The 27,722-nt window shown below is 38.9% G+C and overlaps 1 protein-coding gene across 9 annotated transcripts in view; it reads right to left on the reverse strand.

Annotated features, from left to right (window-relative positions):
• Positions 1 to 27,722, reverse strand: part of LOC122550511 (protocadherin-9) — a 700,876-nt gene that overhangs the window by 208,082 nt on the left and 465,072 nt on the right. For 4 of the 9 annotated variants that reach the window (XM_043691346.1, XM_043691344.1, XM_043691345.1 and 1 more), the window contains 2 exons: positions 19,858 to 20,268; positions 18,335 to 19,576 (listed from right to left, as the gene is read on the reverse strand). The exons of 4 other annotated variants lie outside the window; for them this stretch is intronic. In XM_043691346.1, coding sequence (XP_043547281.1) covers positions 18,774 to 19,576; positions 19,858 to 20,268 — 1,214 coding nt within the window. In that variant the 3' untranslated portion in view covers positions 18,335 to 18,773. Of the gene's footprint in view, positions 1 to 18,334; positions 19,577 to 19,857; positions 20,269 to 27,722 lie in introns of those variants that run through there. One more of the 9 variants, XM_043691347.1, reaches the window with a different exon arrangement.

Raw genomic sequence — 27,722 nt, forward strand, 5'->3', positions numbered from 1 at the left:
ACACAATGCAGTGTAGGATAACTTGGGTGTCTGGAGGTGGAGTCATGGTGATATTCCAAGATGGACACCTTGTGTTCATCAGGAAAAATGGACAAATGTTAAATTTTAAACAAAATACAATTCATGCTGAGAAAATGTTGAACAAGGTTGGCAAGTTGAACCCGAATGCTTTTTCTGTAGCAATGCATCAGCGAGTCAGGAACTACAGGTTTCCAACCTCACAAGCAATTTAAAAATGTACAAGGCTTGAACATATTCCTTACATTTGTGTATAAATGTCTGCTATTTCTAGCATGCATAAATGAGCCCCGTAATAAGGTCAGATTTTCAAAGTAGTTACCGCATACACTGTTAAAAACTTTCAGCAGAATGCTGAGTTCTTTTTAACAAATACAAAATTTGTAAGTTGTTACATTTTGGGACTGTTTGCTTTATTTAAGGTAAAATGGAATCTTGTAGAGGTCACATAAACCTTCTGAAATTCTGCCCACTGATAAGGTTGGGTGATTTGATTGTTAAAGGTTAAAAGGGAGCCTAAGTTTTTTACTGGGAAAAGGTGTAGGCTGTTCATTCCTTAAACAGTGGTAGGAGTAGTTGTGCTGTTAGCCTTTAAATCACAGGGAGAAGTTTGGAATGTCAATTTTTGTAAGTGATTGTACTTTAAAGTCTCTGCTTAGTTTTAAGTGAGAATGCAGTTACAGTTCTAAAGGATAGCTAATTATCATTACTACCTGGATTCAGAGCCGATGTGATTCACATTTTCATGGAAACTGACTTTGAGAAAGGAGAAGCCCAAAGGAAACCATTCTACGGTCAGGTTGCAAGTTATCCTAAAAGGTCCATAAACCTCACAGACATGGTCAATCTGCATGAATCACAGACAGAGAGAAGGAGAGACAGAGACAGATGAAGACAGAGATGGAGGGAGAGAGAAAAAGACAGCACAATTATAGTGACAGCTGGACCTGCATCTTAAGGGCAGAAAATGCTGGCTCATCCCATTTAAATTAAAGAAGTTGAGTTCAAAGGCTGAAAGATGTACCCAGCCTGGCTCAAGAGAAGAATTTCCTACCTACAAGTCAGTTTGAGATTTGGAAGTTGTCAATCTGGAAAAGGAAAAGTCATCAGAAGCTGAGACTAGTTTTGACTGGATGCTGAAGAATGAAGTGCTCATTTAAGGAACAGAATGAAATCTAACCATCAAAAGATTCATTTTAAAAGTTAAATGGGAATCCTTCCTTTAGTCTTAAGTGTAGGTTGCCTTTGGAATAGTGTTTTGACAATCTTGCTTTCAGACTTATTTTTACAATAAAAAGGCTTAAACTGGAAATCTTGTCATGACATCTTTCTAGTTCAAATATGAATCTAAAAGTTGTATAACCCAGGGATCTTAATATTTTATCCCATAATAGCAGCAAAGGAATACTCTAACACTGACACTACATACAATCCCAGAGATAGTGTCGTTTAAGTGCAGCTATGAATACTGGAAAAGGAGCCCTTATTACACAACAGATGTTTCTTACATAAAACCCACGCTGCTTCACAATGATATTATGCAGAATTTCATAAATCTTAAAATGTGACTGATGCAATAACAACTGGTTATCATTTTGCATTGCTTCATTTAGTTTAACCATCAAAGTTAGTTCAGAGTCTGTTAGTTCAGAGTCTAAAATTTTCGGACTATCCATTTACCACTTTCATGTGAAATATTGATACCAACCTCTTGAAATCCTAATGGGGAATGCACAACGTACAACTTTTAGTTTATAACAGCATGTCACCTGTCTGCAACAAACAAAATCCATGGGAAATAGCAAAGCCAGCTGTGCACTTCATAAATAAGTAAAGCAAAGAGACAAACAACATTAAATTAAAAATAATATTTTCAGTAAGAAATTGGTGAGCAGCAATCTCAACATCATTCACCTCGCTAACAATGATTAGAATTCATTCAGCTAGCATGATTAAATCAGGAAACAGGATTTCTGTTGAATGAACTCTGTACATTCTGTACAAATTCCACACATTCTTTTAAAGAAAGGCAACCTTGAAAAGGTAGCTCAGCAAATAGCAATTATTTAATTTAATTTGCTGTGTACAACACAATAAGTAAGCAAAGACTATTAGTTTGCACGCCATAATCAGTGGCAAATTCCACATGCAGGTTTTTCACTAAGCAGTAAGAATCCCTTAGGCAACCTGCAACACTAATAGACTCTGACCTTTCTGAGTTATTCCATTTATCGACATTTGAAGCAATTTTGTATCTGTTGAGAGTTGAGTCAAGGTAATCTTAGCATGTACCATTATTGGGTTATTGTAACAATGTATCTTTGCTTGGCATCTCTTTTCACTCATACTGCTCTCCTTTAACGACTTAAATGCTGGAAATGAGAATTAGATTTCATCAAGGTGAATAAACAGTTGTGCTCCCAACAATCGGTTTGTATCACATGACATTGGTTTCAGTGGTAGTTGAAACTTTATTGCTGGAACAGCACAGCAGGTCAGGCAGCATCCAGGGAACAGGAGATTCGACGTTTCGGGCACAGGCCCTTCCTGAGGAAGGGCCTGTGCCCGAAACGTCGAATCTCCTGTTCCCTGGATGCTGCCTGACCTGCTGTGCTGTTCCAGCAATAAAGTTTCAACTTTGATCTCCAGCATCTGCAGACCTCACTTTCTCCTTTCAGTGGTAGTATCTGACTCAGCTGGTAGCATACATGGCTCCAGAATTAGGTTGATAGATTCAAGCCCTATTCCAGAATCAATGCTTATATTCCTAGTGCAGTAGTGAGGGAGAGTTGCACTGTGATTAGATGTTAAATTACAACCCATCTGCTGTCTCATTTAGACAGAAAAGATCCCAGGGTACTAGTGGTAGAAGAGTGTTCTAGCCAATGATGAGTCCACCATCAGTCCGGCAAAGCAGGTTATCTGCTCATAATCAAATTGCTGTTTGTGGGAACTTGCTGTGTATAAATTGGCTGCCATGTTTTCTACACGACAGAAGTGACAACATTTCCATAGGACTTTATTGACTAACAGCTGCCTTGGAACATCTTGAGGATGTGAAAGGTGCAATATAAATGGAAATCTTTATTTTATCTGGAAATCCGTTCTTGCCATAGTTGCTGTCACCAATATTGCATCAAACTTACATCACACAATCAGGAAAGTAGCCACAGAAATGACTGCCACCCAGATCTCACTTCAAGTTATTTATTTAATTGGGTTAAATGAGCCAGAACATGGCTGATGTCGGCCGCTCCATAATCAAAGGGACCAATGGCATTCAAAATTACAGCAATCAGAGCAGGCAAGGTAAACATTTTCTACACTTTAACTCAGGATATATAATTGTATTAAATGCAAAAGTTGTCTGCTGCTTGCAAAGTCTGGTTTTGTTTGTAAATGTGACCTGTGCTTTAATTTCATTATTTGGAGCGTGAGCAAAGGTGAGTTGCTTCAAGGTAAGGTTTGATTATTTGCTCCCAGCAGAACCCAAAGACAAGTAAGTTTTCAAAGTTGGTTATCTTGTGAGATGTTTTTACTTTCTGTCACAGTGTGCAGCTGATGAATTTGACAGCGTCGGTTTCTGCGGCCAATATCCCCGAAGGATTTGTTGCTGAAAAGCTGGGAGGCAACAAGCTCCAGGGTGAGTTCTCTTATGCAGCCCAAGGCAATGTGCCAGAAGCAGATACAATGCTGGGACTGCACCTCCAAAAACTCTGCCAGTCACAGCCTATCACCAGAGGCTGCTGTCAGTAGTCGCATGTTAACTGTATATAGGACCCTCAGAGATGCATCTGGTGCTCCCTTCCCAGCTCCCTGAACTGAACCAACAAAATGAGAGGCAGAAACTATGCCCTTAGCACAAGGTTTCATGCATGGAGAAGGATGAGGTTCAGGAATTATTCAAATGATGCTCTCTTGCAGATTTCATCTGGAGTCACTCAGTGATTATGGCACAGCAAGAGGCTTTTGACCCAACAATTCCATTCCAGGTCTCTGAGGCTCTTGACTCCAGTTTATCCTTGTAATCCTGTCAATTATTAACTCTTCAGAGATCATCCAATTCCTTTTGTAACTGATCATATTAATTTACATTTCCCTCATTGGCAATGAGTTCCAGGTTATTTGCACTCACCATGTAATACCAAATGTTGTCCTCCACACTTTGACACTCTTCAATCCTATTATTACATGGCTAAAAACTTAAATCTGTGTCCTCGACATGGTACCATCAGCTAATAGAAACAATCCATATTTGTTTACCTTATCAAAACCTAAACTCCCCCCCACTCATTTTTCCTCAGAGTCTATATGTCCAATGCAGTTCATGCTGGGCTTGCATAGTATGCTTACCTTCATTCACAATGAAGTATGAGAGCTGTGTCATAGCTTCAGGTTCTGCTTGATCATTTGCATGATCATTGCATGAGCAATGCTAGCTCATGCTCTGATAATGAGATTTATAACAATATTACATTTTGGATTGTGCCTTAAAAGTTGACTTAAAACAAAGCTATCATGTGACTATTCCTCATTCTGCCAAAAAACAAGCCTGGCTTAGTCAAGGGAGCTGCTTGGCAAGATGTGAATTTCTCACACCTGAGAACAAAAGTCAAGGGCTGCTGTGCTAAAGATAAATAAAGATGCTGATTTCAAGCTTTCAGGCAAAAGAGAAAATAGAAGAAAAGAACAGTAGATTGTGTGGCCTGGAAGGAGTGGAGACTGCAAGCTCTACAAAAGTCAGTTTCTAGTCCAGGTGGTAACTGCAGTCATGTAAGCATGCTAAGAGACTTGTTCTGGGCAAGGCCAGTGGTGGTTTCAGAAGTATCAATAGAGTGGACCTTCGGTAGTAGATGGTAGGTTTTGGAACTCTCTGAAATCTGAGACAAATATTTGGAGATGGCCACACAAACTATATTCTTGGGAAATGGAAAATGTGAACTTATTGGAAGCTGAGACCAATTAGCGTCATATAGTCAGAGATGTACAACACGGAAACAGACCCTTCAGTCCATCTCATCCATGCTGACCAGATATCCTAACCTAATCTAGTTTCTTTTGCAGCACTTGGCCCATTTCCCTCTAAACCCTTCCTATTCATATACCTATCTGGATGCCTTTTAAATGCTGCAACTGTACCAGCTTCCACCACTTCCTCTGGCAGCTCATTCTGTACATGCACCATCCTTTGCGTGAAAAAGTTGCCCCTTAGGGAATTGTGCAACATGAATTAAGTATAAAGGAGAAAGGTTCCTGGTTGTAGTCGAAAGTATAAGTTACACACAAAAATAGTGTTTAACTAATAATACTTTTAGTAATTTATTGCAGTAAAAATGATTAAACTTGAATTTAATTCAAATTTTGTTTTGACATCCTTTTTGGCTTTTAATAGGAAGCTTTAAGCTGTTTTTAAATGTTAGCAGTCAACAAGAAATGAAACACCAATTATTTTCTTGGACAATGGTATCTTGAATGATATTCATTTTCTTTACAGTCTCTGTGAGGCATTAGCAGCAAATAGTTCAACTAAAAACTTGACAGTGATTCATGCGTACCTCCTTCAGGTTGTCCATGAGTGTCAGGAACAGAGGGGTGGTCCATTAAGAGGCCACTGCATTACTTTCAGCTTTCTGTCACATACATAGTGGAAGTCATTACTCTCAACAACAAGAAGTTGTGTTTATATACCATCTTTAATGTAATAAAATTCACTGAGGTCCTTCCAGAAAATTATCAAAATTTGATCCTGAACATGAGGAGTTAACAAAATCAGAAATTGCTGAACAAACACAGCCGGTCTCTCAGCATCTGTGCAGAGAAAGTAGAGTTAATGTTTCAGGTCCAGTGATGCTTTTTCAAAACTGATTGTAATTGAGGGAAGTTTAGTCCATTGGTTCCCCTCTGGAGGAGAGGAGTGGTGGTGGTTTGGAGAGGGAAAGAATAAGCAATAGGTGGAGATGATGCCCAAAGAGAGACAAACATAGTTGGACAGACAAAGAAATGGATAAAGGCTTGGTCTGGGAGAATGAATCATGGCTAATGGGGACGATTAGTAGCTGGCAATTGGTTGTTAGTGGTAGCAGCCCATGTGATGACAAGGCCTGGTGTATGGAGGGAGGGTTAGGGAAATGGGAGAAGCTGCTCAGGCGCTAAAATTGTTGAATTCAATATTAAGTCCTGAGATTTTTAAGGTTCTCAAGCAGAAAATGAAATGTTGTTCTGCTGGCTTGTTCTGAACTTTGCTGGGGAGAGATGTTGCTGAAAATGTGTTGCTGGAAAAGCGCAGCAGGTCAGGCAGCATCCAAGGAACAGGAGAATCGACGTTTCGGGCATAAGCCCTTCTTCAGGAAAGAGATGTTGGCCAGGGAATATGGAGGTGTGCTGAAATGGGAGGCAACTGCAAACTCAGGATCAATTTTGCAGACAGCACTTCATCCCCCCAGTATGGGGGAGACCACAATGTGATCAGCGAATATAATAGTCTACACTGACTGAAATGCAGATAAATCACTGCTTCACCTTAAAGGTATATCTGGTGCCTTAGAGGAAGTAAATGGGCAGGTGTTACACCTTTTGTGATTCCATGTAAAGGTGTCTTGGGGTTGTGGGGGTGTGTTGCGAGTGCAGCAGAAATAGATCAGAGTGTCCCAGAGGGAATGGTCCCTGTAGGAGGCTGACAAGGGAGGGAAAGGGAATATGTGTCTGTCGGTGGAATCTTTCTGACAGTGACGGAACAGATGGTGAATGATCCTTTGGATGTGGATGCTGGTGTACAGGTTGGGAGGACAAGGGGGATCCTTTTGCTGCTGTTGGAGGGAAGAGGGGTGTGTGGGCCAAACTGTGGAAGAGGGGTCTGCCCACCATGGTCCTGTGGAATACTTGGTAGAGGAAGAATGCGAACATTTCAGAGGCCTCCTTGCCGTAGTTGGCGTCATCAGAACAGCTATGATGGAGACAGAGGAACTGGGAGAATTAAATAGGTGTGAAGATGTATAGTCATGGTAACTATGTGGGTCAGTGAGTTTCTAATGAATTTTGATGGCCAGCCGAATCCCAGAAATGGAAACAGAGATATCGAGGAACATGAGGACCTGTTTGGATTACAATAGTTTGCTTTATGCCTTGGAGATGATGTTTCTGCTTCTGTGAATGCAATAGGAACTTTATTCAATCCTTTAAAGAAGTCTGCTGATACTTACATTTTCTTACCTTCATTTTTTTCTGTTTTTCTAAGTGACCATAACCAGACTTATTTAATAATACACAGTGAACTGTCATCATAATCAAACACTGAACAAATGAAACAAATGGTGGGGCCAAAGTTATAATGTTTATCTCCTGTCTTAAATGAGAAACAAGAGGTAAAGATTTTTTGGGGAGGAGGAGGATGTCTCACTGCTTTGAATCTATGCAGTTGAAAGCACAGTCACCAACATTGAAAGAGATGATGCTTGAGAAGCCAGAATTGGAGGAGCACAGATATCTCAGAGGATTATGAGTTGGTCTTACGAGGAACAAGACTTCTGTGGGGTTTGAAAACAAGGATGAAAAATTTAAAACAATTGCAGAGAATGCTGGAGACACTCTTCAGGTCTGGCAGCATCTGTGAAGGGAGAAGTTTTTTGAATCCAATGTGACCGTCTTCAGAACTCAAAGGTCTTGGAGAATTGTGTTTCCATATACCTTTGACAGAGATGAAGGCAGAGCAAACGTGCAGATAATGTAGAAATCTAGCGCAAAAGATAGTGGTGGTGAAAGAGAGAAAGAGATGTAAAACAGATGTAAATTAAGGTTGAAAGGGAGAGTCAACCACTAAAAGTAGAGTAAACAAGACACAAGCAAGATAAAGCTGTAAGGGGACAGAGGTGGGGTGGAAGGTGAGAAGAGGGAGAGAATGTGAGAAGAATGGAGAGTTGCGGTCAGTTTCTGAAGATATGGAATTCACTGTTGAGATCTTGAGGCTGCAAAATACCAAAGATAAAACTGAAGTCTTGATACTGGAGCTCACGTTGTGCTTCATTGGACATTGCAACCAGCCCAGAGCAGAAATGCTAACATGACAGCAAGGTGGTTTTTGAAATAGCAAGCAACTGGAAGGTCAGGGTCATTCTTATGAACCGTGCAGAGGTTTTCCACAAAGCAATCACCTCATCTGTATTTGGGGGTCTCACCAACGTAAAGGAGATCGCATTGTGAGTAGCAAATGCAGCAGAGTAGATCAAAAGTAGTCCAAGTGAATGATGTTTTACCAGAAATGTGTGGCAGTGGCATGGGACGAGATGAATGGGCAAGTATTACACCTTCTGTGATTGAATGGGAAGGTGCTATTGGAGGGTGAGGAAGTGTTAGGATTGATAGAGGAGTGGACCAGAGTGTCATAGAGGGAGCAGCTCCTGTTGAAATGTTTACAGTGGATGGGAGGATGTGTTTGTTTGGTGGTAGCAACCTGCTGGAGTGAAGGGAAGGGGCAGATGATCCTTTGAATGTGGATACTCGCATTTTGAAAGCAATAATAACAGGCACTCTATCATTGTTCTGGGGAGGAGGGGAATGGGTGATGGATCAGCTATAGCTGAAGGTGCTGTGAACTACAATGTGGGGGAATCTTGGTTGACTAGAAAGGAGGTCATGTAGGAGACACCTCAGTGTCTCCTCAAGAACACCTTTCCTGAAGAACATTCCTCATTTTCATTGGTCACAACCAGGAATTTTCAGGCATCAGTGTAGATATTTGCCTGCTTCAGTTTTGCCAAAGACGGCATTGCAAAAGGACTTCTGAGCAGGGGTTGAAACCACAAGCAGGGTCCTGAGCTAAAATTTGATGATCATATTATCTGAGGCAGTCATGGTAATCATGGGGCTTGAACCAAGTTACAATATCCTTACCCCCGCCCTCACAAACAGCATTGAAAGGCTGTGATAATTTCAAGTCCCAAAATGATGTCACACTAGGAAAACACTTGCAAAATGTTGGACTAGCACACTTATGAAGGGAAGTTTGGCTTGAAACAGCATATTGCTGTTAGACCCCCTTTACGTGACTGGATTTAGTGGGTATCTTGTGAAGGAATCAGTAATGGTACACCTCCAGTGCTTTGAGGTACGTTGTCCACAGTTTGGAAGCAGAGATGAGCATAGGGATCACTGTTGGCTGATAATCGATTACCTTAGCTTAGTTATTTTCCTCAGTTGCCTAGTTGTCTATTTGAGATGGTGATAGGGAAGTCTGATTGTTGTCCAGGTCTTTATGGTGTCAGACATATTCTGGTGCTCTTAAGACAGGTCCTTGAAAAATGTACCTTTTACATCCATTTCACACCAAGAAAATAGTCAAAGCAAGGTCCAACTTGTATAACCTGAGACTTCAATGGTCACTGTCAGATTCTAAATCAATGATCATAAAATAAATTTGTTAGTGAAAATGCACTTGAACATTAAATTCAGCAGCTGAGTATGTCTATAATTCAAATGATTTTGTGTGAGGGATCAAGTTTAATATAATGTGAAAAAAAAAACTGGAAATATAGATTTGATTACTTAGGCCATGCCAAAATTGATTTGTTTAATCAACGCAGATGTGTTTTAAGCTTTGGCTATGCAGCATCTGATTGGCCAAAGCTTAAATTTCATCAATTTTAATCGATGAAATTGAAATTACTGCAGGAAATTCTCAGAATGAGCAACGCAAATGAGACAAAAATGCAAGCAGAAGAACAGAGAGAGATATGAAGCAATGCATTCTTTGGTCTTCCATTTGAACAGGGTCGAAAATTACTCTGGAAACTCAATGTTTTCCAGTTCACTGCATGTGTTTGAAACAACTTTTGCTAAGGTCTCTTCCTACTTCTAAGATCTGCACCTGTGATTTTATGAAACTTTCCTGATAACGTAGAATAAAGCACTATTCACATTTAAGGACACATAGTCACAAACGTACTGTAAAACCATGGAGAACAGAAAAAAATACTTGGATGCAGTTTTGCCTCCCTTTACGTTCCCTGTCACTACTCATTTTTCACAGTCAATAGACTATTCATGGTTTCTTGTGACTGTGTTTAAAGGTCTGTAAGGAAATGTGACAATTTTCTACCCTGACCTGTTTACACCATGCCAAAGCAATGTCTCTCTAAATGTGTTCTGACTGACAATTGGTACCATCTCATCAGTCTGTGCGATGTGTTCTAACAGGAGAGCAGTTGACAGTCTTGCAAGAAAATATTCTCAATGAAAATAATGGAATTTCAACATTGTACAAGAGTAAAACATATCCACAGCAAGACTGTAAAATAAAACCACTCCAAGCTGTTACACACTAAATGAAACAGTATAAATTCCCAATAATAAAAAGAAACCTTGCATTAATGTAGAACCTTGCATGACATTCAAAAGTACCTGACAGCGAGGGAAGTTCATTTGAACCATTGTGATTCAAGGGAAGCAGCACAATTAGCATGTAGCAATGTCCTTCAAACAACAATATAATCATGAACAGATAGCATGTTGTTTTGTGATATTGGTTAAGGGATACATATCAGTCAGGAGCTAGGTAGGCCTCCCTTGCTTTTCTTTGGACTAATGCCATTGTATTTTTAGCATTCACATAGAAAGTAGATTGATCTAAGGTATCCGAAGAATAGCTGGTCTGAGAGCGCAGGTTTCCCACAGTAGTGTACTTGAATTGTCAGCATAGCTTTTATATAATACAATACAATACAACAGACCCTTCAGTTCACCAAGCCTGTGCCAATTTGTAATCCTTATTTCGACCCATTACTTATTGCCCATGAGTGGTTTCCATCCCTATGTTTGCCTTCCGTTCATGTGTCTATCAAGGTACACTTAAAAAGCCGCTAATGTGTCTGATCCCACCAACTGCACTGGCAATGCATTCCACCACCCTCTGTGTGATAAATTTTCCCTGCACTTCTCCCTCAAACTTTCTTCCTCTCATCTTGAACCTGTACCCTATTGTAGCTGTCCTTTCCATTCTGGGAAAAAAAACCCGCTGACTATCCACCCTATCTATGCCTCTCATAATTTTGTAGACCTCTATCAGAACGCCCTCCATCTTACCAGTGACAACAATCTGAGTTTATCCAACCTCTCCTCATAGTTAAAATCCTCTACACCACACAACATCATGGTAAAACTTCTCTGCACCCTCTTCAAAGCATCCACATCCTTCTGGTAGTGTGATCAAAACTGTTTGCAATATTCCAAATGTGACCTAACTAAAGTGTTATGCAGCTGTTACATAACTTGCCAATTTTTATATTCGATGCCCCAGCATACTGTATGCCTTCCTGACCACTTTATCCACCTGTGTTGCCACTTTCAGGGATGTGGGAACCTGCATGCCAATACTCCTGCTATTTATTGTATATAATTTGATCTGAATTTGCTCTTTCAAAATGCATCACCTCACATTTATTCAGATTAAACTCCATTTGCCATTGCTATGCCCAAATCTGCAATCTTTCTATTTCCGGTTGTATCCTTTGACAATCCTCCTCCCTGCCTGCACTCCACCAATTTTAGTGTTAGCCACAAACTTAATAATCAGACCACTGACATTTTCCTCCAGATCATTTATATATATTACAAATAACAAAGGTCCCAGCATTGATCCCTGCAAAACGCCATTAGCTAATGATATCTATTCCAAAAAGCACCCTTCCACTGCTGCACTCTGTCTTCTCTGACCAAGCGAATTTTGTATCCATCTCACCAGCTCACCCTAGATCCCATGAGTCTCCACCTTCTGTACTAGCCTGCCATAAAGTACCTTATCAAATGCCTTACTAAAGTCCATGTGGACAACATCCACTGCCCATCTCTCATTAATCATTCTTGTCACCTCCTCAAATAACTCAATCAAGTTTCTGCACAAAATCCATGCTGCCAATCACTAATAAGTCCATTTGCTTCTAAATGTGAATAAATCCTGTCTCTCAGTATTTTCTCAACAGTGTCCGTCCACTGATGACAGGTTCATTGGCCTGTAATTACCTGGTTTATTTCTGTTCCTCTTCTTAAACAAAGGAACAACATTGGCCATTTTCTAGTCCTCTGGACCATCACTTGAGGTCAAAGAAAATGCAAAGCTATCGATTAAGGCCCCCGCTATTTCCTCCCTTGCCTCCCATAGTATTCTCAAATAGATCCCATCTGGCCCTTGGTACTTGACTCTCTTAATATATTTCAAGACATCCAATACTTCCTCCTTCATTATGTTGACATGCCCGAGATTATTCACATGCCTCTTCAACATCCTCATGGCCCTCTTTTTGGTGAATACCAATGTAAAGTGCTCATTAAGAACATATAATCTCCCTCCTTTATCCTTGAGTGATCCTACTCTTTCCTGAGCTACCCTCTTGCTCCTATTATAGAGGAACCTCAATTATGTGGCATTCAATTATCCAAATATCAGATTATCCGGCAATTCTGCAAGGTCCCAAAGCTTATCTGGCACTCAATTATCTGGAATGCAATTAACCAAACAAAATACTCCCTACCCATGTCCTTTGGATAACTGAGGTTCCTCTGGAGATATACAAAATGCCTTGAGATTCTCCTTAAGCCTGCTGACCAAAGTTCTCTTAAGTCTCGATCTCTGGAGGTATAAATTGAACTCATGACCTTTTCACTCAGATAGAAGAATGCCAGAAACTAAGCCTTGGCTTAAGTTAATGGAAAGAAAATCTAATTTCATGGATTCAGATGAAAATTAATCAGTTGAGTTTAATTTGCAGTTTATGACATGATCTGAACCCACCAATAGAATTATTTTCTTGCAATCATACCCATTCACCTCTTTTGTTTTCAGTATAATCACTCCCATTTGCCTACCATACTCCATTTAACTGCTGATAATTTTGTAGCAAATAAATAAAATCATTATTAAAAAATGCTTTATGAAATGGGATGAATATCCTTTTTCCATATAGCATAGCTGGTAAGACAAATTTCACAAAAACATTAAATGATTGCAAGAGTGAATATAAATTGGTGTTAATAAAATCTTTTTAAAAAAAGGTACAAGAGATCACTTGGATTTCAGTAAGCAGCAGCAATCTGATAACACAAAATTGTTACACAATAGCCAATTAAAGCTAGCATATTTAAAGCCACAACAATAGTTTAAGAGAACGAAGGTTTTAAAGATTAATGTCAGTCACAGACATACAAATTCGGAGCAGAACATGTTCATTTGACCCTTGAACCTGCTCTGATATCCGATAAGGTATTAACTGATCAGATTATTCCATGTTCCTGTCTACCCCAACCATTTTTCACCCTTGCTTATTTGGAATCTATCCACCTCTGCCTTAAAATAATTCAAAGTTTCTGCCTCCACCATCTTTCCAGGAAGAAAGTTCCAAAGAATCATGACCGTCTGGGAGAAAATTCTTCTTCTCACTCCTTCTTAAATGTGCAACTCCTTATTCTTAGACAGTGAACCCTAGTTCTGGATTCTCGCATCAAGAAGTATTTATTCCACATCCACGCTTGTCAAGACTCCTCAGTATCTTACATGTTTCAATGAAGGTGTCTCTTACTTTAGCCCATCTAACGATTTCTCATAAGCCACCTTGTCCATTCCAAATGTTAGTCATATAAACCTTCTCTCAACATCTTCCAACGCATTCACATACTTCCCTAAATATGGCAATCAATATTGTACATTGTATTCCAGATGTGGTCTCATCAATGGTGTAAACTCCTTAATTTTTCATTCAATTCTCCTGTCATAAACTTTAACATTTTGTAATTATTTGCTGTCCCTTCACACTAATTCATGCACCAGGACATTCAGACTACTTTGCATCCTCTTTCCATTTAGTTAATATGCTTCTTTTTCATTCTCCCTGGGTGGCACAGTGGTTAGCACTGCTGCCTCACAGCGCCAGAGACCCAGGTTCAATTCCCACCTCAGGCAACTGTCTGTGTGGAGTTTGCACATTCTTCCTGAGTCTGTGTGGGTTTCCTCTGGGTGCTCTGGTTTCCTCCCACAGTCCAAAAATGTGCAGGTTAGGTGAATTGGCCATGCTAAATTGCCTGTACTGTTAGGTGAAGGGGTAAATGTAGGGGAATGGGTCTGGGTGGGTTGCTCTTCAGAGGGTCGGTGTGGACTTGTTGGGCCGAAAGGCCTGTTTCCACACTGTAAGTAATCTAATCTAAAAAAATTGGACAATTTTGCATGTTCCAGAAACGCAGTCTATTTGCTAAATCTTTGCCCACTCATTTAACCTATCAATATCCACTTGTAGCATCCTTACTTCCTTCTCAGAACTTATTTTCTGACCTGTCTTTGTGTGGTCAGTAAATTTGACAATAATATTTTCAGGCCCTTAATCCAAGTCATTTATATAAATTGTAGAACATTGAAGCCTCAGCACTGATCTTTGTAACATATCACTCAGTACATCTTGCAAACCAGATGATGACCCATTTATGTCTATCTCTACTTCCTGTTAATTAATCAATCTTCTATTAATTTCTCCCTGCATGGATAGCTTTCATCTCCCAAAATAACCTTTGAGGTGGAATCTGAATAAATACCACCTCTAAATACAAATACAGTCCATCCACCAGTATCTCTTTATCCATAGCAGTGTTACTTCTTCAATAAACTCATTGGTGGTTATGTGGATTGATTGGAGAAGCTCAGTTTGTTTTCCTCAGAGAAGAGAGAGATTTGACAAAGGTGTTCAAAATCATTAGAAGTATGGTTAGGGTAGAGAGAGAGAGAGAGAGAGATAAACTGTTCTCCTCAGCAGAAAGGTTGAAACCAGAAAACACCAACTTAAGATTCTTGACAAAAGAACTAATTTCAACATGCTGAAGAACTTTATTTACACAGTGAGCAGTAAGGATCTGGATTGTACTACCTCAGTATGTGGTGGTGATAATTACAAATGAGGCTTTCAAAAGGAACTTGAAAAAAAAAAATCTTCAATGTAGAAAACAAAGGCTTTGCAGAACTAATGTGGAAAAGGCTGGACACTGGATGAGCAGTGTTATTGTTGGAGAACTATATGAACTATTATAGAAGAACCTTGCCATTAATTGACTCAGTGGATAAAAGCACACATTGAGTGCAGTAATGATTCACACAGGTTAAGATGGCTCTCTGTCAAATCCCTGTTCTGAACTCAGTGATCCCTAGCAGATGACTGTGGAGCCAGACAGGAGTGTAAATATATGCTCCCTCCCCAGTTGTTAACTACTAGATTCACATTGAAAAGTATTTGTATGGCTGACAGATAATGTTCAATGCCATGTGAAGGTATTGTACATCTCATGGTTTGGCCACTGTTCTCTCACACCATTTTGAGCTCACATGAGCACAGCGAGCAAATGTGCACCTTCATGTATTTAAAAACCTCAATGACCATGAAAGAGAAAGCAATAAAACAAAACTGGATAAATCAGCAGAAGCTGTAGTTAAAGACCATAGTAGGAAAGTTTGCCAGCCTTTGAATCTGGAAACAGAGCAGCTATTTGACAGTACTTATCTATTTTGATTTTCAATGTGATTCTTAATCTGATAACAGTTTTCTCTCAGAATTCTGTGCTCTTCCAACTCCACTCTCTTGTGCAACCTGACTTATTTTGCTTCACCAAACTCTGGAATTAATCTTTTCACTTCTCATTCATTCTTTTAGCTCCTGTCCTAATGTATTTTTCTTTGGCTGGGTGTAAACCTTTGGCTGTTTACACCGTTGTAAAGTGAGGTCGGATGCTTTATCATGTCAAATGTGTTAAAATATATGAATTGTTGGATGTTATGAAGTATCACAGGAATTAAAATCTCTGTATCTTTCAAGCTGAACTTTAAAGAGCTTGTAACAAACCACCACAACTTTGTCCAATATGCACATCAAGACGATACCCGCATTATCACCACTGAGACATATATTGCAAACCAGAAGGTGCAAGGTATCCAAAGATATGCAAGTTAGGTGAATGGCCATGCTAAATTTCCCATAGTGTTCAGGGATGTGTAGGTTAGATGCATTAGTAAATGTAGAATAATAGGGTAGGGGAATGGGTCTGGGTGAGCTTGTTGGGCTGAAGGGCCTGTTTCCACACTGTAGGGAATCTATGGTTCTGGAGGGATTCTATACCTTTTTTAAAGATAAACTAAAATCATTTACTTAATTATCTTTCCTCTTCTGTGACATTCCAGCTAAGTCTGAGTCCTACATTACCAATGAGATTCCCAAAGCATTTCATATTATGAGTATTGTACTAAAAAGATCAAGAGTAATCAGTTACCAACTTTTAAGATCCAGTTGCCCCATTAAGGATTCTACTCTCAAGCTCTCCCCTCACCTGAGGCATGGTGACCCTCAGGTTAAACCACCACAAGTCATCGCTCTCTAATTAGAAAATGGCCCTCTGGTAAGATTATGGTGACTTAACCCTTAACCTAAAAGCACCACGAATAGAATGTAATTGTTTTGAAGTAAGTACAAACTAACCTTTTTTTTCTGCCTATTAAGGTGCAGGAAACACGCAATGGGCACTCAAACATTGCTTCAATTTTCAAGTCAAGGGGAACATCAAGCATTCCCTAAAGTTTAGGATAAACAGGTTTGAATAGAAAATAAATTCCATCCCAAGTGGAAGAAGGCAGAATCATAGCCTTTTATGAAGTAAGTGTGTTTTTTGGAGATTGAACAGAAAACTCCTTGGAGTTGTACTTGCATGACTGTGATTTGGATATCCCTTGCTAAATCTTGCAAGACAGTCTCACAATCCTCATTTCTCAAAGGCCTCATGAAGGGCTTTTGCCCAAATCATTGAATCTCCTGCTCCTCGGATGATGCCTGACCTGTTGTGTTTTTCCAGCACCACATTCTTGATTCTAATCTCCAGCATCTGCAGTCCTCACTTTTGCCTAGTCTCAAAATCCACCGAATTAATGAATTATTAGAGAACAATGTGTTCTCAGTTAGAATTGGTGGAGAAATCTTTCCTCTTGTTCTGCAACTATGTTTCACTAAGCAGAGTAATTTTTTTTAAATTTTTCGTAATATAAACAGCCACAATCAGACTAGTTGTTACCATTAATAGAAAACTGCTGGAAAAGATGATGACGTGCAGTTGAATTAAACAGAATCTACTGACAAAAACAGGTTAATTGATATAACTAATTTTTACTAGACATTATGTTACACGTAACTCTCCTCCCCATCTTACCTATCATACCTTATCAAAACGTTCCTCTATTCCTTTCTCCCCCATTAACTAATTAAACTTCTTTTGCAAGGTACCTGTAATATTCATCTCAACTACTCCAACTCCATGTGGAAAAATGTCACATTCTCACCACTCTTTTGATAAAAAAAATTCTCTGAAATTCTATTTTGGATATATTAATGACTATTTTATAACCCAGAGTTACGGGCACTCCCAAAAGCCAAAACATCTTCTTCCCATCTCCCCTATCAAATCGCTTCCGAATTATAAAGATTTCTATAAGCAACCCCTATCTGTCTCATTTCTGAAAAAAAGAGCATCAGGCTGTTCAGACCTTCCTGATAGTTATGACCTCCCAGTTTCATTAATATTCATGAATATTTTAACTGAGCCTCCTTTGTTTCTCCACGTGTTTTGTATTATGGAGACGAAAGCTATATATGGAGACCAGAGCTTGGGTACTGAAATTAACTCAAGCAGCACTATATAAGAGATGCTGAAGCCAGCACATAGCATAATTCTTAGAATGACAAGGTCATGTAGCAAACAGAATCAGTTGTGTTTTTCTTAATTATACATGTATATTTTAAAGCCTATTATCCATATGCTGGGTATAAATGTTAATCAACATGTAGAACTCCTGATATGAACTGGAGTCTGTGTATATGCATGACAAGCCTCATTTTGGAGCGTAATGAAAGACTAATTTTCCAAGCATAATAACTGGGGAATTAAATATACTTAGGAACATTTTAAATTATCTACAACGAGAAGAAACTTGGGTTCATACGTTTTATGTTTTTGTCTAAACTCAAACCATATCAATGCAGCCTTCTCACTAAGCTATGTGAAAGAGCATAATTTTAAAACATACCTCTGCAAACATATGATCATGAACCTGTGAAGCTGCAAAATCCAAATTGCACGCATTGTTAATAATATAAGTGAGGCAAGAGGCAGAGGACGAAAGACAATTGGACAAGACCAATAACTCTAGATATCTCAGGCTGCTTTGCCACTTGGGAGCTCATGTGTAAAATTTAAGACGAAATAGGAAAGCAAGAGATAAGCATCATGGGCTGAAGCAAGCACAGGACAAAGAGAGACTGATATAAAATGTTTATTCCATACACAACACATATAACGATGAAAAGATGAAAAAAACGAGTACAAAACCTTGATTCTGAACAACAAAACAACACAGGTAATGATAGATGGTTTTCTTTTATTACAAACAACATTAATAATTGTGGAAGTGGAAAACATTTTCACAGAATTCCACATAATATTAGACATGTTAAGCTAGTGCGTCTAAATTTTATATTATATGCATTTTAAATGATGTTCTACTTATTACAAAACTGCAACCCTTATACTAAGTCCCAATGTTAAATACGTGCATGCAGGAATTATTTGAACCCAATAAGCTATTGTCTAAATGGGTAAAACTAGGTAAAATGTATAACCCAAAATCTAAGTGTATGTATGTTCAAATAGCTACATACACACCGTCAACTCCACGTACCCTTTATTTTCAACTGATTTTACCAATCACTGTCTGAAGAATTTTGAGAGGACTCCTCAATGGACATACTCTCTGCAGAGTCCCCATCAGGATCAACTGACACTTCGATCACTGTGTCATTTGACGTAACCCCAGTGTCACTGGATGCAGCTCCAGTTTCATTGGATGCCACTACAGTGTCACTGGATGTAGGTGGGGTGTTATTGAGGGTAGTGACATTATCACTTGATACAGTTGTTGTGTCACTAGATGCAGCTCCAACATTTTCCCCCAGATGCCTTCCAGTCAGCATGGAGGTCTGAATAGCCACATCTCTGCGTGGCAATGTGGAAAAATGATGGAGTCTCACAAGAGTGTGCATTGCACCAATCAGAGACATGACATTCTGGGACAAACGGGCTCCACGGTACTGAGAGGCATTTTGTAATGTGTTTATGTCCCTATGTATGTGGTTGAACCCACGTTGCACAGTGCTCACAAGTGTATCTAACCTACGACATATGGGACAAAGCTCCTCACCATGTGCACTTTGAGTGTGTGATGGAAAAGAGGAATTCACAGCACCTGTTGCATCTGGCTGATATGTCTCTCTTTGCTCTGATTTCTCTGAGGGTGGCACTTTCATGTAAGCTGCTGCTTTCCATTGCCCACCTGTACAGTCTTCTTTCTGTTCCCCATATGAACCTTGTTGTACCTTGTCAGTCACTGCACCTTCCATGGCTACTCTAGGCTCCTGATGCTGGGATGGCATCTTCTCCTCCTCCATGATCACAGTGGTTTGTTGTTGCTCTGATCTCAAGGGTTTTGAGGTGCAACAATCACCTGGGAAGATAAAAAGACAGGACCTTGGCTTACTTGATGATGGACTCTGTGTAATTTGAAGGATTAGTTCACAATAACGCTTTGCAAGCCTGTACAAAGGATTTGTACAAATACAGGCTTTGTATTCTTGGCTTTGAATACAAGAAAGCTGGCAAGACATTTAGATATGCTTTGAAGGGCTCACATACATAATCATTGCAATGCATGCTTAATGTTAATAGCTGAGTCTGTGATATCTGCCGCAAGCAATGATGGGTTTGATAAAACAATGCAACACTCACCAGAATCACTTGAGTCAGAGGACGCATCAGGTCCATGTTCCACAAGGTGGACTATCGGGGCCACTTTTTCTTCCTCCCATGTTAGGACTTTCTGTTTTGCCACATCTCTGTGCTGGACTGTCCCTCTCTTTTTGTTAAAAGCGACTTTTTGTCGAGCACCAAGTCTTAAGTCATTGATGCGCTTTTGACAGTCCTCGGTTGTTCGTGCTACTTTGGAAATTTTGTTGACTTTTACAACAATGACGTCCCAGCCACGTCGGTGACCCTCACTAGTGTGCATTTTGGGATTCGTGGCCAGGAATATTCTTTGTAACCTTGTGAAATGTTTCACAAGCATTTGCATAGCCAACGTGGAGAATTTAACCTTCTGCAGTTTAGCTACTGTGGACACCATTTTCGTCTGCTTTCCGCCTGTGCGGAGTGGAAAGAAAAGTCATTTGCAAAGGTCAAGTGGCTTCCTTGCGGAAGTTAAAGTGGTAATTGTCAATTATTTGCAGCTGAATTCTGAACTTGTGACTTTTTTTTCTGTTGGCAGAAATACTGCTTGTATTTTCCACACCAATCATCCTTGTGGGTTATGAATGACATTGTCAATTTAATGTTAATTTAATGGGTAGTTTTTTTATTCTAAACTAAGGCAACCAGGAATTGTATTAATATCTCCTAAATAATTATAGTTAATGTCCTTGTAAGTCACAAAGAAAGAAAATACGGTTATCCTATCAATTCTCAATGAAAGAAGATGATGGACTTGAGTGTAATGACTTTCTATTCTGCCTCTATACTCCAATTCAGGTTATATTTAAATCCAGGTTCCAGGAGAAATTTGATAGCTTGATAACCCAATGTATCATCCAGCCCAAATAATTACATTCAACAACAGCTTGGCTTCCATCCAGAAAATATTGGATTTTAAAAAATCAAAGAAATCAATAACAATTTGAATTTAAACAATGCCCTTAACTTGGTAACAAAACTCCCAAGGAGTTTATTATTAAAAAATCATCTCACTGGATAAATTCTGATCTTATCCACATTCTTATTCACTCACACAATGTCTTGTGGCATGCTATGAAATTCAGAAAATAGTAACAGATGGATAATATATGGAGACATTTTTAAATCTTCATTTATAGAGTATTCAATGCTCACTTCATATTTTTGTTTTGATCTTGCAGTTTGTTTGGATAAAGGGTACCTTTAAAGTGTCCTGATGTGAAAGTTAACAGAGTTCTTGCTTTATTAACTAATTTGTCATTATAACACAATACAACAGTATGTAAATTGAGGACATATGTTTGCATGTGTTTAAAATCATGGCACAGGATCACAATTGCATTCTGTGACATTTTATATAGAAACTGCAATGTTTTAATATATTGGCCTAGATTTTCTGGTCAGCAGTGAAACAATGACGTTTACTGCAGACTTTAATCAAAGTTGCCAAATAAAAACGTGAAACCTACAGAACCTGGTCATCCCCTTTCCCAATGTCAGATTAAATCTGGCACCAAGCCAAGAGAAAGTCAAGCCATCCAGCAGCAGTGATATCATCAAACAGGTATGAAGCCAATTATATCAAAATGTTTAACAGTTGGTCAGGAAGCCAAATGTGCTTTCACTTTTAACTTAACATTTCAGTTAGCAAAATAAATGTCTTTGATAGAATGAAGATAAATGCTAAAACAATGATAAACCATTTGAAAATAAATTATTTTCTTAAGAAAATATTTTAAAGTGCAGATTTTTTTGTGTCATTATGAACAATCTCAACATTCCCCTAATGCAAAATTAGCATCTCCAAGCAGTGAGGGCAGTTAGCATTAATGATGAAATTTGTACACAGTTACAAACCCTCATCCAACAAGGTGTAAACTTTTCAAGGGTTTTCACAGAGAGACGAACAGCGACAGGATGGATGTTCTCATCAATAGAATTGTTATCCATTGATTGCAGTTTGCTTGTGCCTCAACAGTGCACATTCAGTACGCATGTAGATTCACTGACAACAACTTCTGAATTTCTGTGTCATTCTATGGATATACACACACTCCAGGAGTTGCTTACAACGGTGGTGGAGTAATGAAGACAAACACTGACAATTCTGTTATCGCCACCACTTCAAAATCCAGACCCGTTATGCATCAAAGAGTGTTAGTTCAGCAAAGATAGTGCAGGAGGGAAGGCTTCCAATTCCTGGGCCATTGGGATAAGCTCTGGAGCAGATGGCAACTGTCCAAGTCAGATGTGTTGCACCTGAACAGAGCTGGAACTGAATTATTTTGGGGCATTTTGCTACTGTTGTCAGGCAGGTTTTGTACTAACTCTGTAAGAGTATGGAAGAGATTACTGGAGTTTAATAACAGCATGTACAAAGTACTGCGTGCTCAGGAAAGATAGAAAAGAAAGAAAAGGATGAGGGTTGAGGAAAACATTGCAGTACTGGTGAAGTAGGACGTCTTGGAGGGCGAGAGGGCAGAATAAGTCTGGCTAGAACTCAGCAATAAGGGGGATTCAATTATATTTCTCAGTGTAGTTAACAACTCGTGAAAAAGGTGCAAAGAAATAAATCTGCAAGGAAATTACAGAGAAGTGGAAACATTACAGTGTAGTTACATTAGGGGATTTTAATTACCCAAATATAGACTGTGTTGTGGTAATGTTAAGGGCAGAGAAGGACAAGCGTTCAAAGGTTGTGTTCATGAGAATTTCCTCCAGCAGTGCATGATCAGTTCAACAAGAAAGGAAGCACTGTGAAGCCTGGTTCTTAAGAATAGGGTGGGCCAAACAGACCAAGTGTCAATGAAGGGACATTTAGAGGACAGTAATCCTCCTATCACAAGGCTAAGGATGACGGTAGAAAAGTATAATGGGCAAGCCACAGTAAAAATAACTAACCAGGGGAGAGCCAACATCCATGGGGCCAGAAGGGAGCTGGGCCAGAGAGAACAGAGCCAAAGATTGGCAGGAAAACCTGTAGCTGAACAATGGGCTAACTTTAAAGAAGAACTGGTTTATATACAGTCAAAATATATTCCTTCAAAAGGGAGAGTTGGAACAACAGATCCAGAATTCCCTGGATGAAAATAGAGAGAGAAATTAAGATATGGAAGGAAATGTGTACTTATGAGAGGTGTCAAGTAGTAAACATAAATAAGATCAAAGCCAAGAACAAAATGTTCAGAAGGAAAGTGGAAATGCAAATAAGCGAAACAAAGAGGAAATATTAATAAAAAGGTTTTGGCACCTAAAATAAAGGTGATTTGAAATATCTTCTATAGGCACATAAAAACGGTGGTAGAAGGAGGAGATGGGTTTATAAACAGCCAAAACGAGGATTTCCATATGGGGTTAGGCATCTATCAGAAACAGAAGTTTCTGGAAAAGCTCAGCATGTCTGACAGCATCTGTGAAGAGAAATCAAAGTTAACATTTCAGTTCCTGTGAGCCTTTTTCGGGTCACCAGACCTGAAATGCTAAATTTGATTTCTCTTCACAAATGCTGCCAAACCTGCTGAGCTTTTCCAGCAATTTCTGTTTTTGTTTCTGATTTTCAGCATTCACAGTTCTTTTGGTTTTTATTTGTCTATCAGATGTTACTCAGGCCATGGTGATAGAGGAGGAACCTCAGGCACGAGAGGGTTCAAATACTGTTAATAAAGACATTTTGAATAAGCTCCGGTGCTTAGAGTTAACAGGACATTAGGACCAGATGAGATGCATTCAAGGATATTGCAGGAAGTGAGATTGGAAAATGCAGAGCTTTGGACCTGGACACAGATGTGTTGCCAGAGAACCAGAGAACTGCAAATGTTATGTCCTTCTTCAAAAAAGTTTGTAAAGAAATGCGCAGTTTAACTTTAGTACTGGGGAAGCTGCTGGAAGTCTGCTGAGGAATCTGAAATGATATATTATGATCGAAAGAACATGGAGAAACTGTATAAATTAAAAGGTACTACTCGAAAGGATAAGCAGGAGCCGAAAGACCAATGTGTAAGTCATTTGAGGTGGCAAGATAGGTGGCGACAGTGATTAGTAAAGCGCACAGTAGCTTAGATGTTAATAACAGTGACATAAAATACAAAAGCAGGAAGATTACGCTGAAACTGTATAAGTTTGACTTCAGATGGTATATTCTGTCAAATTCTCAGCACTACACTTGATGATGAATGTGAAGCAATGGAATACAGAACAGGTTACACAAGATTATTTCCAGAGGTGAGAACCTTAGGTTATGGAGATAAATTAGTGAAGTTCACAGAAACATTGTCAAACAATATTTGATACTAGCTCACATAATGGGATATCAGGACCACAAAGGGTTAGGTTTGGTAAAGCATCAGCAATATGCAGAGAGAGCGAGGGCTAAGTTCAGGATTAGAATTTAGGTGGAGTTACAATTAAGTTTAGAGGCTTAGTCAGGAAATTCTAGCGCTTAGGCCTATGTTGTTAATCAGGGAGTCTGAAAATTAGGGATGTGACCAATGTAGAAGACCAAAGTGTTGTAAGGCTGCAGGTTAAGGAGAGACTTGGAAGATTTGGAAAATATACTCAAAGTCTTAAGATTGAGGCATTGTTGGACCAGAAACCAAAACGAGACAGTAAGCACAGGACTGAGGCTTGTCACAGAACTTCAGAGCAGCAGCCCTCTAGTAATGACATGCAACTCAGCAAACCAGCTGTTTCATCCACAATCCAAACTTTCAAAATCAACTTCTGTTTTAAGATTACAATTATCATCACCAAGGCTCTAAATATGTCAAATCACATTATTTCCAAGATTCTTTCCTGAAGAAGGGCTAATGCCCGAAACGTCGATTCTCCTGTTCCCTAGATGCTGCCTGACCTGCTGCGCTTTTCCAGCAACACATTTCCATCTCTTATTTCCAAGATTACCTGATTAACCAGAGAAGGTAACCTGATCTAGGTTAGAACAAATTTAATGCTGCATTAATCAAAGGTTTCATCAGTTGAAACTTCAGAAACTTCTCTGAGCAGTCTTAGGATACAGTATTGGCACAATATGACAGTGGTTAATCATGGTTATTTTTCTTACATTGAGGATATGTCAACATTGTTCTAATGTTGGCATATCTTTACAATCCAGTTACAGAAGTAGATTTTGCATATATGCAAACTGATTAATATGACATCTGTGAGCAGTGGACATTTCTAGAATTTTTTTGCCTTTCACATTACCTGACCAGAGGGAATTCTTTCGAAAAATTGGAACATATTGCTTTAAAGCTGTAGTGAGATTATTGCCAAGTTAGCAAAATGATCTATATATAGATAGTAAACCAACTGCTCTCACCAACAAACTAGAAAGAAACTGATTTGTATTTGTTAAAGAACAGAACATCTACTGTGGTAAAACATTGCTTATTCATTCTCAGATGAATATTCAAGTACAAGGATAGCTTGAAGACACATGACATATGTGCAAAGAGTGGGATTGTCAACCAGTGTCACCAATAAGACAAACCACCAGCCACATCATTAATTATGTTAGCTCCCATAACTTGACTGAGTATTCAACTATAAACTCGGCAATCAGTTGCCAAGGCTGTCACGGCAGGTTAACTGTACTGCATGTTCTTTTCTAGTTAGGGAGCATGTCATAAGTGAGCATGTAGAATAAGCTTTTTATTTTGTCACAAAGTAGATTGACAGTTGTGAAAAGGAATTTCATGTTGCTTGGTGGAATGGTAAGAATGACCATTTAAGGTAGAAAACACTCCAGTTGCTTACTTAAAATATCTCCCTAAGCACACTTGAGGGGTTGAGAATTATTAATTTAAAAAGAGCTAATCAACCATTTGAACTTCAAGCTGAATTTTCATTAAGTCCGCAAGACACTGGAGCTATTAAAATGGCAGGCTGTGTCTGATTCTGGGATTCCCATCCCCATTACCAGACATGGGGTAAAGGCGCAGATCCCTAACCGGAGCCTGGATTCCCAACCTGGCCGGCTGCATTGCAGAATAGACATCTCTTAGCTGCCTGCAATTTTCCTGGAGTTCAACCAGCTTTTCTTTAATTTATGGTTAACAGATTTCAGAGGTGTCATGAAACAGAATCTGAGATCTAACACCTCTCAAAGATAAGGTTAAAAGATCTTGGTCATGTTCCCCATGATACTCCTTGCCAAGCCATGGTCCTTCCATGCCCATTCACCTAGTATAGATTACGAACAGAACTAACAAACCCTGGAATAATAATGGAAAGTGTGAAACTATTTAGAAAAAAAACACTCATTGATATTATTTTGTAGAAACAGGTGTTTCTAGAACCCAAAAGAAGCTTCAAAACAAACAACCAACTGAGGTATCAATGGGAAAACAAAACTTCACACATCTCATACATCTTAATCTTGCACAAATAATCATTGGGACATTGTCAATAAATCTCACAACAAAGAATAACATAACCACATAAAGATGTCAATGAAACAGTGTCAACTTTTCTCTTCAGCTGTCAAAATGAGACTCCTGCAGAGTTAATCCATTTATGAATCGTAGGGGGACCATGGGGTGTTGGGTAAAGAACGTGAGATTGAATGTTGCAGGGCCTGACTATTTTTATTATAACCAGGAAAAGTTCTAAAGAATCAAAGCAGGCCTTCTAACAAGTACACCTCAGTGTTCACCCACCCCCATGGTAACATGTTTGCTTCTGAGGTCAGTTGCCATAATTCTATCCCATAACTGAACATGGGTTTTGTGTGAACAGCTGCTTCAAACTGAGGTAGGTCTGCTGAGCAGAGAAATTTTCTAACTCAAACTACCAGGTAGTAAAGATCTGGTTCTTTGCCCTTTTTTAATGATACTTTCAGTTTCCAAAATGCTTTAGAGCCAGCAAGGGACTTCCAAAGCATTATGACATTTGTGATAATGGAAACATGGTATTTTGACAGCATCTACCGAAGAGTAATGACCACAACCGTTCATAATTTTTTGTAAAATTTTAGGATGTTTTTCCATATGTAAAATGATTTACTTCACGAATCCAAAGAATGGAAAATGTTTCAGATGAGCATCCAAACTCAGAATACACTTTGCTGGCGGACAAAGTTCTGGAGCTGGACTTTAATTCAATAACCTACAATGTACTTGAAAATTGTAACTTGACGGTTAACCAACTGAACTTTCATCAATCTGAATGTCAATTCTGTAGCATTTTATGCTTTTTTGCTCTTTCAGATATCCAGCATTTTCAATATTAAATTAGCAAAGTTGATTTTCTTTGATATTAAAACAGAAAATGCTGCAAACACTCAGCAGGTCTGGCAGCAACTGCAGAGAGAGAAAAAAGAGTAAACATTTCAGCTTACTGAGGTTTTTGTTTCTGTGTTCTTTTCTATTTTGCTCCCAATCTGTTGGATTGTAATTTAAATGATATCTTCACGTTATTGTTTAAAAAATGTATCAGTCCATTACATTCCTATTACTGTGACTGTGCTGGTGTGAATGTTTTTGAATGTTTTGGAATACATGTTTTAAGCATTTTTTAAAACTTTTTATGATTGTTGAGTTGTAATCTAGATACAAACAATGTCATTCTATCATTTCGGCTGGTACATATTGTTGATATCTGACCTAGTCTTTTTGCTTATCATATTATTGTGACATCAGAGGTGGGTTATGCATCATATTAGCTGTAATAGTTAGAGTTCTGAAGAAGAAATATGAATACAAACATTCACTCTTGCCCTTTCCACACCTGCTACCAGTCTAGCTGACTTTCTACGGCACTTTCTGTTTTAATTTTGACTCCAGCAACTGAAATCCACATCAGCATTTTGCCTTTGTTGTCACTATAGTATTTCATACCCTAACAACTCATTCATGTTTCAAATTCTTTCA

The sequence above is a fragment of the Chiloscyllium plagiosum genome, chromosome 6 (genome assembly GCF_004010195.1).
Source record: "Chiloscyllium plagiosum isolate BGI_BamShark_2017 chromosome 6, ASM401019v2, whole genome shotgun sequence".
Lineage (NCBI taxonomy): Eukaryota > Metazoa > Chordata > Chondrichthyes > Orectolobiformes > Hemiscylliidae > Chiloscyllium > Chiloscyllium plagiosum.